This window comes from Mizuhopecten yessoensis, unplaced genomic scaffold, assembly GCF_002113885.1.
Source record: "Mizuhopecten yessoensis strain PY_sf001 unplaced genomic scaffold, ASM211388v2 scaffold10985, whole genome shotgun sequence".
Taxonomy (NCBI): Eukaryota; Metazoa; Mollusca; class Bivalvia; order Pectinida; family Pectinidae; genus Mizuhopecten; species Mizuhopecten yessoensis.
This window is the reverse complement of record NW_018408820.1, coordinates 282,639-293,843: the sequence shown is the minus strand read 5'-3', so window position 1 is coordinate 293,843 and position 11,205 is coordinate 282,639. Positions and strand designations below refer to the sequence as shown.

Sequence of the window (11,205 nt, the reverse complement as noted above, 5' to 3'; positions counted from 1 at the left end):
TTTCACAAAATGGTTCATGGAATGGTTCCTCCTTACTATCAAGACATCCTCCCGAATAGAAATGCTGATGTACATACTCATGCCAACAGAGATGTAGACAACTTTCATCACATTTTTGTCGCTCTACTTTGTTTCGAAATTCGTTCAATACCGTTCGTCCTAAATTGTCGGAACTCTCTTTCTCCTTACAGCAGCATCGCTTAGTAACCTTAGAGAACATTTATATAGGCAGGCCAGTTACTTTATGCATCATAATTTATTTATTTTGTGGATAGAGTGGTCAGATATAGTCAAATGTAAATACAGTGTGAAATGATTCGGTAAGGAATTTTGTGAAGTTTGTTAAAGGGAACAGGAAATATACAAACATGGGTGGGGCCTGTTCGTGTATGCGGAACAACCGGAAAGTCCGCTTATTAATGTATTTTGTTGGGGTATAAATCTGGACGGACCTGCAAACGTTTATGCAGGCCTTGCAAGGCTTTGTCAAGGCTCGCCTGAAAGCAGCATCATATTACTAGGTCCGACATTATTTGGTAAACGAACAACTGTCGTCCGAACGAAAACGGCCCAGAAAAAAAGTTTTACATTGTTATTTTATGGCAGAGCTCATTCAACGCTGCAACCGTATTTAGAACCCCCCGCTGTTGTCGTTCTAGCATGCATCCATTTATGGTTTGAAAATTACACGGCAAGCACACAATACACAAAAGGGTTTTTTTTTCAGATAAGCTCGTACACGCAAAAGTTTTACTGAAATTATGTCATTTAGAAGCTAGCCCAATAGTTTGAATATTTGTAAACGATCCCCCAGAAACTTTGTTGTGTTTGAATGTTCGGAGATGACCTCTGTGTAACATGTGAAGTCAGATGATATGCTGATGACGTCATCGGTGAACGACCGCATTGAGTAATGTACACATGCTTATCTTCACGACGGACTAATCTAATTCCGTGTCAGTATTATCAATTACCTAACGGTAATGATTGAGATCGATAGCTCGGACTGGAATGTGTACACATATGATACTTATGTATGTGTATGAAACCAGTCACGTAGTCAACCACCGATGGAAGAACACGTATAGATATAAACTTGATTGTATCAACTTCATCCTCGATACCCCCGGGGTTACGATCACTTTCGCTGAATAGGTCATACCAAAATTCAAGGCACTCGACTAGCTATTTGATTGGTCTCAGGAAAGTGTCCTGATCAATTGCGGGCTTATACCTGTCATTTGAAGATTAAAGAGGGGCGACAAACACGCAGTGTAACGTTGGTCTCCTTTTTCGTGTGAATAATATTCATGTGATCGTTATCGGAGTAAAGTGATATGTTTCAATGAATCTGATGTCACTAGAGGATTTAACGGATATTTTTAAACTTCATTCTTACATATGTATCAGAAATTAACATAAAGCTCTCTATTAATCGATGGAACACTCTTTTATCATATGAAATCATTTTCTGTACTTTTTCGTTCTTCAAACACAGCCATGTAAAATGTCCGAAGTATTCCTACACAAAAGTTCTGATAGATCAAGATATATACAAATTGCGCTTTAAATTATGGCGCGAGTCTGGGATTTAAGCATACGTCACATTTTGCTGACATCACCAACACAGATACATATCTACTTCTGGTTTAGTTTAAACATATTTATTGCCAAAATTAGTCAAGGGATTAGGCACAAGTTATAACAACTTATCAACGCCTTCTCCCAATATACATTTGAAATGACATTACAATAATGACAAAAATTATTACAATTTGAACTCAAAATCTCTTGCCTGATTTAATAAAGTTTTGCACAGATCTAAAAATGTTTGAGTTAAGGTCCACGGAAAATTGGGAATTTTTTTTCATAACAGAACTGTAAATTCCATTTACATGATCCCCCACTTTGCATTCGAATTAAAAGTTACCCCTAAATGTTTATGATAATCTGTAAAGTTTAAGACTTTTCCATCAAATTCTAAATCTAAGTCTTCTTCGATATCGATTGAATTCGAAATAAACAATACATCTGTTTTTTCAGGATTAAAATTAACCAACCAGGCTTTGGACCAAGTATTTAAGAACTCTAGGTCTCTATTTAAAGGTTCTTGAATTTCTAGAGAAGATGAAGATGACTTAAGTAATGATTTATCGTCTGCAAAAAGACGAGACGTTGATTCAAAAATATCTGCTATGTCATTAATAAATATAAGAAATAAAAGTGGGCCAAGAATTAAAAAATCATTAAAAAATCCTTAAATTATTTAGTCTGAAGAATCTCCTAGAAGAGATGAAAGTACTAAAGACTCGTTGTTAAGAATTTTTCTTTATATAACATATATATATATATATATATATTATTTTATTTTTATTACTTTTTTTGGTTAGATGTAGTGGTAGTATTTAATTTCGTGCGGGGAGAGGGGATGACTTCCGGATCCGCAACAGTTGGCAATTGGTGTTCTAATTCTTCTTCTTCTTCAGCCATGAACTGATCGACATACGCAGATGTGCAAGAAACCTTTTAACGGTGTTTCCAAGATGGCCGCTGCGGTCTCTGATTAGCCGTATGATTATGACCGATTTTTGATAACTCCATGACGGTATCGCCAGCCTTCCTACACAAACCGTACATGTTCATATGCCGTTTCAATAGTCGTTGATTAAAATATAAATGTTCATTTTCCGTTGTTTATATTTGTACATAACGTTTGAGAGTAGGGTTCCGCTAGTAGTAGTAGTATTTGTTATAATAGATAATTAGAAGGGTCTTCATGCTGACCCAGCTTTACCAGGTAAATATCAGCACAATCGTTACTTTTAAAGATTTCCTTTCTGAAATACAGCTACATGTAAATTATCCGTCCGTTTAAATGTGTTTTTATCAAATTCATCAGTGCTTAATTTCGTTGTTCATTCCAAATATTTTAACAATCTGTACATAACAAACGTAATATTGTTGTCCAGTCTTATACATCTTCGCTAGCCAAGGGTTGATCCAGTAGGTACATCGTACCGGATCAACCCTTGGCTAGCGAAGATGAGTCTTATATTGAAGAAGGCGGGATATTATGAATAATTTTTCAAATTACGCGTGTTGGACCTCCCGCTTATTTAATGTTCCAAGAGAGATAACTCTGTTAATGAATTTCACACTCTCCTGCAACGGATTCAGGGTTTACGCTCACTTTCGCTCTCTACACCCCTGGAATATGTCATAGAAAAATTGAAGGCACGAAGAAAGCTGTTGGATTAGTGTCAGGTAAAAAAAACCTGACCAATCGTTAGGCTGAAACCTGTCCTTTAATTATTACAAAGGAGAGACGCCCGACTTCAAAGCCTGTCAGTTTTTACCTTTAAGTGACCGCGAGATTCTTTTGATGTACATCAAAGGATCTAACTAGTATTCTTGTCTCATCAACAAGGTGGCGCACACCGAGCTTCAATTTTGCTATGACATATTCCAGGGGTGTAGAGAGCGAAAGTGAGCGTAGCCCCTGGATATCGAGGATGAGAGACAAGGTTAAACATATCATGTCACAATTAAATAAAAAATATGACAACAACAAATCGTTTCGGATTACGGTCATGTTTGATCGGTTGCCGACATAGTGAAATTGGCAGATCCCAAGGATCAACATAAAAATTGGATCACTATAGAACGGCCATCAATATTACTGTTATAGTTAAATAAATACGGATATCGTAGGAGTTTCCTATAATATTGTTTATTGATTATGCAGTCTGAATCTCCAAGAAGGCTTTCATCCACGGGGAAGTACCGGAAATGGGCAAAGTGCTTGTTGACACGCAAATTAAGACGCGCACATCACATATCTTTACAGAACAACGCTTATTATTTCCCAATAGTCTATATAAATTATGATTAGTCATTTTTGACTGTTTTTGGCTTTTGTCCAATTTCGGAGTAAAACAATCAAAACTGTTTCCCCAGTCAGAGCAAACTGTTACACGGCGCGAATTCGATGCGTTCAAGTGTTTCGATAACCGCGACTCAGTTTTGTTTACTATTTGGGTAAGAAAATAACTGTTTCGGTGGTATTTCGGGAACATTCAAAACTACCATCCATCGGTAGGGGGAAGCCCTGTGGAACTATTTGCCCAGGGCTTCCCCTTACCTCGGGATAGTTTTGACTGTTCCCGAAATAACCACGAAACAATTGTGTACTGTACATTTAACACTATAAACAAAAAGTGCGTCAGGCAGGAAACCCACATTTATCTAAACATGAACGGCACTTTTTGTCTGGCGCACGTTTTCATCCTATACATTTTTTCTACTGTGTATCTTACCTCTAAATATAATGTTTGTAAATTATATAGTCCATTTTCATATGCCATCTTATGTCATTGTAAATGTTGTGTGTGCATAAAGAGAAGAAAAGGGTTGTTCGTCCCTAAAAAGTGCTTTGATCATCCTTTTTTTTCCCCGAGGGATTTTTTACGTCATAATCCAATTTTTACGTCGGGGTTAAGATCAACTTTCGGTGCAAATGTCATCCCAAGTGATGATATACATATATATGAGAAGGATGGAAAGCTATCGATGTTGAAAAATCGGTCCCATCTAACTTTTTTGGATCAAAAAACACATTTCTTGTTGACGAAAGTTGATATAAACGCCTAAAACTCTGAACATTTTAATTTAGGTCCAAATATAGTTGCAACAAATTCTCCCGTCCATGTGCCAACATCCAACATCCTCGATACTCCAGGGGTTACGCTAACGTTCGCTCTTTGCACCCCTGGGATATGTCATAACAAAATTGAAGGCACGCGGCTAACAATTTGTGTATCTGTCAATTGAAGATTACAGAGGAAAAACAGTCAATTTTACCGTTACGCGACCGACAGATTCATTTGTTGTACACCAAAGGATCAAACTCGTCTTCTCGTCGCATTCACGACGTGGTGTAAACTGGGCTTTCGAATTTGCTGAGACATATTCCAGGGGTGCAGAGAGCGAATGTGAGCGTAACCCGTGAAGTATTTAGGATAGCATCCACATATGTGTTTCCACATAGCTATCTTTACGTGCACATACACTACTTGTAACTATATATATACATATACTATCATCATCATCAGCATCAGCATCAGCATCATCCTCATCATCATCATCATCATTAACGCATACAGTATATATATGCAGACATACACTGTATGGTCTCCAATATGTTTTCCTACACACCAAACAAAAACATGCCCATGCTGCATCAAGACCGTGTAGGCAAGTCGTCCCTTATAAGTAAGTGTGCAGTACTAGTGCTAACATATATATAGTACTTATATATTGTATATATGGTACAGTGTACGCCCCTGTATCGTATTACATGTATACACTCGCCCACACACAGGGAAGTAGAAACCGGAAGTGAGTAACGCCCATGCGTCCGGTCTGAACCCCAGTCATTGTAACGAGCTTCATAAGCTTTCGGACTCCATACAGAATAAAAAAAAGTTTGGCGTTACTTTTTCACAACATCACTAACAAACCTCTTTTTATTAGGTTTTTCAAAAATACAACCTCCTGATATAATACATGATAATATTCATATTTTCAGTTTATGGCTTTCAAAATATCTTTAAAAAAGTTAAAGCTTATAGCTGTCCTTCAGACTGATAAGGCTTTTAGAATCTGAGTACGATGTATTGTCAATGTTATAATACAACGGCGCAGTACAATGTCCGAACTACCATCGTCACACACTAGGAACAGGCTCAGTCGCCTCGAAAATCTACGACGGTAAGGTACGTACTCTAATTGATGTTTTATTCCACAATGACTTCAGTTTATTACGTTAATGTACGTAGAATTCGTAAAGATCGGTAAAAACCTCCCTATCAAAACAGAAACCCGTGTACATTGTTATATATCTGTTTCATTGAATTTGTCACAACCATACGCTGTTATACTTTGCAAAAGGATTGGGAAAAAGTTTACAAAAAGTATCGAAGGTATTCTTACGGGATGATAACATATGGTGTGAATTAGCCCGAGTGTCCTCTGGCCCTGACATCAGACTTAGACATTTCGATAGATCGTTGTCGAGTGTGGACATCTATCTGTCAAAATGTATAAGTAATAAAATATAAAATAGTATTAATCACGGGAATCGATTGGCTAACTAAGCCCGTGGTGTAATTATGTATTAGTTCTGTTTCCTCCCGAGAGTTTTATTACTTTGGGCGCCAGTCAATAGGTAGTAGGGTAGTAGGGGACCGGTCCATTATGACAGTCTCGCGCAATAGTGTAAATTAGCCTTGTTTTATAACTTTTAAGCGAGAACTTCAAGTGTCAGTCACCCTGATGCATCTACGATATAATATGCAGTGGCGAATCCAGAAGGTTTTTTGGGGCTTTAGGACCCCCCGCCCCCGATAATTTTCTTTAAAAGTCTTGTATTTTCACCATTTTCCTCAATTTTTCCCCACATGGACCCCCCTCCCCTGAAATTTGGAAAGCCTCCCCAGATAGGTCTCTGGATCCGCCACTGATATGTTTATTATCATTACTGAAATATTTATTTTATGTTGTATAAAACATGAGCACACAATATACCCCACGTTTGCTTCGAAAACATTTTGTATTTTTTCAAATAATATTTTCTAAAAGTGGTACATGTGGTACATGTATTACATTGTATATGCCATATTGTATTATATTGCCTGTATGGAAGGTTTAATATACATAGAGAATAATACATGCCTTTTTCTATATCATACCCAGTATTAACCCGAGAAAACTACTCTTATCATTTATTTTTATTTTTGGAATATTGAAAAACGAAAAAAAATCCAAAGGGGGTGTGATATGGGTTTTGCGGGCTGATACGGGTTTTGGGGTGTGATACGGCGGGGGCTGGTACGGGTTTTGGGGTGTGATACGGCGAGGGCTGATATGGGGAAGAGCAATTGTGTCGCATCGCATATACAAAAACCCCGTATTTATTAGTAAGTATGTAATAAAATGAAATAATGCGATTGGCAACATGATTATATATAAATTAGGCACCACGTATTCTATCATTTCAAAATATAACTTTAAATACAGATTCTTCGTCATTTATTTAATTTAAAAAAAAATCTGATGTTTTGACACTAAAGCAATTTAATTCAATTTATTACTTTCTTGCGAGACAAATAGGTATTTGTCCACAACGTTCATGGATGATCCTTACAACATATACACTGTGGGCACAGGCACAGTTGAAACTATAGACCCTTTGCTCGAACCAAAATTAACTGATACCGTTAATGATCCAGATAACTAACACTAACATACAATGAATCATGATCTATAAATAACCTATAATTGTACGAATCATGTGGTCGGTCATTGTAAATAGCGGTGCTGTCATATTGCATTGTCTTTATCATATGAAAACTTTTTTCGAAAATTAAGAAAATACGTTTCCTATACATCGATGGAAACGTTATGGAAAAGCATCAGGTTATGAAAAATTTAACAAACGAATAAAATTAAAAAAAAAAAAAAATTAAAAAAAAAAAGATACAACTTCTATACATTGTTCATTTCGTTTGCACTTGGATCTTGAACAAGATCGTAGCCTGAGATTGGTCAAAGCCTGGTTAGCTTCAGAAGGTATTTAGCAGATTATTCTAATTGGTGGTTTTTTTCTAAATATATGAAACTGCAAGGATATTTTGTCTTTCTTTTCTATGAACGACCATTTTGGATCTATATACATGCACACCTAGTTTTGAATTCCCTTTTTTAATATTAAACAGAACGAAAGTTGTGTATCTGAAATAAGCATTATATAATCGTGACGTTAACCAGCTTTGATAAGTCGGTCTTGCTCGTTCTTCATTAGTATAACAAGCTCAAATAAATCAAATTATGAATCAACCTACATATAATGATTATGTAGTCACGCGCTTTATGAAGTCGACATAAGAGTCCTTGTTCCCATATATATCCGGCAGGGGTCTTTCGAGTAATACTACTTAGTAGTATGTAAATATAATATCGTATGACGTCATTAACGCCGATCACATAACAATACTTCTATGTACAAACTGAGCGTCTGAACAACACTATAACATCATGTTACAACTATACAATAGAGACTGGCGATCAGTTGATAAAATGTAAACTGACACCTCGATCTGTGATTAACTCCTTACATGTACTAAGGAAACCAACGCTGTTCCGATAAAACGATTTATAAAATGAATATTTTATATCCACCTCACATTAACATCGTCTTCAAATTATCTTACCACAACAATCATATAAGTGTTTTGACCTTGTGGTATATTTTGTCGTAGTTTGTTGACACTGTGGTATATTTTGAAGTGGTTTGTTGATGCTGTAGTATATTTTGTCGTGGTTTGTTAACGCTGTGGTATATTTTTTCGTGGTTTGATGACGTTGTGGTATATTTTTTCGGGGTTTGTTGACGCTGTGGTACATTTTGAAATGGTTTGTTGACGCTGTGGTATATTTTGAAGTGGTTTGTTGACGCTGTGGTATATTTTAGCGTGGTTTGTTGACGCTGTTGTATATTTTGTCGTGGTTTGTTGACGCTGTGGTATATTTTGTCGTGGTTTGTTGACGTTGTGGTATATTACTTTTGTACTACTATAGACGCTTAAAATATGATTCTGTAATGATTATGATTTCGTTTTTCAGATAACTTCTCAGAAGACATGATGTCATCCCGGGGTTGGACGGGATTACTGTGGTGGCTGTTGATGTGTTACTATTGTGATGCACGGACGGACACGTGTATCATTGGGTGTGAGTGTGTTGGCACTACCATAGAGTGCCAGAGTCTCGACCGGGAATCATTCCCGGCAAACCTCGACCCGGACACGGAAATCCTACGCATACGGGAATCCAAGATATCGTATATTCAGCGAAATGCTTTGGCCAAAATGCCTCATCTCCGAGTTCTGGAGATATCTTCGACAGACATAATTTACATACAGACCTGTGCATTTTCTGGAATTTCAAACTTCACCTCTATAAAGTTTTCGAAGAACAATATAACAAGTATTGTTCAGAACGCTTTCGCTTTGGTTGCAGATGTAGAGGAACTAGTGTTTGAGAACTCTAAGATAGACACAATTTCCACACAAGCCTTCACAAAAATCAGAGATGTAGGGACATTCCGTCTCCGTAATCTTACAGTCAACAAGCTTGAACGCGAAGCCATAGATGACGTCAGCGGCGTATTGAATTTACATGTCGATTTGAACAAGTTCGCTTACGTCGGACAATCACCACTGAACAAGTTGGTGAACGTTACATTGAACGTGAGCCAGAACATCTTTCCAAGTCACTGTGGTGTAGGTGACATTTACACAAACGTAGATCGTGAGACAAACGTCATCCTTTTCTTCCGGTTCAACGTCATCAACTTGTGTGCGTGTAACATGAGCCTACTTCGCTGGCAAACGTCGGCGGCAGTCACTCTGGACGAAAATACATGTTCGGGGCCACCGGAAATAGCGGGGTCATTTCTAAATGATCTAGCGGATACCCCGTTTTGTCAAGTTGTAGGGGCCAACCGCACGACCCCGTTGTGGTGTCCAGTGACACGTCAGATGCGCGTGCTTCATAATTGCCATGCATTCGGATCCCCTCTGATTCCACAGGAGGAGGTCAAGGACCCCAGAATTGCAGAAGATCGAGATAGCAACAACGGGGTCGCAAACATCGAGAGCAATGTCTACTTAGTTTCAGTTGTACTTAGTTTCCTTTTCTATCTGTACTGATGGAAGTGATGAAATTAATGTGTATACCAAAAGGCAAAGAATTATGTACATGTGTATAAAAAAATATTCTAGCATCACAGAAGCCGTCATACATAACTACTTAATATTTGGAGGCATCAGAGTTGCTTTATTAGAAGAACGAAATTAAATTAACTGCCCCCTGATTGTGATGGAAATTTTCATTTATTTGGTGGTCCATTTTTGTTTTGATTGTAGAAGCAATAACAAATTTAGCAATTTCTTCTTATACTCAGAATGTCATGTTGTGTTTCCGTAGTTTAAATATGAATTAATTGCGCAAAGTAATGTGTTGGGGTCTATATTTTAATAGATAATCATGTTTACAAATATAAAACATGTATTGATAGATACCTTAGGAGTGTCTCGATACGGGTTGTTTATTAGCTGCTGAGAATGGCATCAATGGCGCCCATATGTATGCTTGTTATCGATTGGTCAGGTAGCTCTAGGGATGTGCGTCATATTCAGCAGTCAATTATTTTAAACATCAAGAAGCCCCGATGGCTATAGCTTTTAATATACGTCCACTACTTACAATCTTTGTGGGGTTTTTAATCCCACTTAAGAAAGATACGCCGGCGGTGTTTTTGGTATTGTATTTTTGTGTTGGCCTTCATCGCGATTCCACTTAGGCTATCTGATTATACAGTTATTGTTCTTATGTAGGGAAATACGATTCCGTTTCTACAAGCTTAATCGTGTTTCAAGAGTGCGAACCGTGAAACATCCTTAACTTCGGTGAAACAAATATTAGTGTTTCACTACAGTAAGGGCAATTAATATTTTATTTTGCCGAAAAAATAATAAAACCATGAAAAAAAAAGTGGAGATTACCAGGTCGTCAACCAGGTAATCTCCACTTTTTTTGTTGTTGTTGTCAACTGCTTCCGTCGTTCGGAAATATGTGTTCGTGGTTTCCGTCGATGTTTGCTAGAGAGGCTCAGAACAATGGAAATATGATCGGGGAAAGTTGAGCGCGTGAGAGCGACATGATGTTTTATTATCCCGTTTTATAACCAGTATCATCCAGCCAGAGACGCTGTTATCCAGATGAGGTATGCATGTATATAATAATATACTATGTTGCTCTGTAGTTACTCCAATGTTTATAAGATATATCTATTCATATGCTTGAATGTCATAAGAATATGATTGTGGCCTTACTTGAATAAAACTCAAAATGTTACCATTTTCGAATTCATCATCATTCATTTGGTGTTCCGAATTTTCTTCATATGGGTATAGACACAGACAAAATTATAAATCTAATTCTTAGTAAAACACGTTCCAGGAGAATGTTTTAAGTTACGGCTGTACATGTATATGCTTTGCCAGTTTTCACATATAAAGTGTAACACAGTCAGCGTTTAGATTTCTGATGTCCATGGCGGGATCGAGTCAGACTGTGGTATTC

The 11,205-nt window shown here is 37.3% G+C and overlaps 1 protein-coding gene across 2 annotated transcripts; it reads left to right on the top strand.

The window, feature by feature from the left end:
- Nucleotides 1–5,655: 5,655 nt before the first annotated feature.
- Nucleotides 5,656–10,980, top strand: LOC110464358 (vasorin-like). Of its 2 annotated transcripts, none has more exons than XM_021519544.1 (2): nucleotides 5,656–5,769; nucleotides 8,683–10,980. In XM_021519544.1, the coding sequence occupies exon 2, from the start codon at nucleotides 8,700–8,702 to the stop codon at nucleotides 9,768–9,770; it is 1,071 nt and encodes a 356-aa protein (XP_021375219.1). In that variant the 5' UTR covers nucleotides 5,656–5,769; nucleotides 8,683–8,699; the 3' UTR covers nucleotides 9,771–10,980. The 2 variants fall into 2 exon arrangements, with proteins under 2 accessions (XP_021375219.1, XP_021375218.1); XM_021519543.1 differs by having other exon boundaries at nucleotides 5,658–5,774.
- The last annotated feature ends 225 nt before the right edge of the window (nucleotides 10,981–11,205 follow it).

Coding starts and splice junctions, on each gene's coding strand:
- LOC110464358 (XM_021519544.1), top strand. CDS start 8,700: ATGATGTCATCCCGGGGTTGGACGGGATTACTGTGGTGGCTGTTGATG.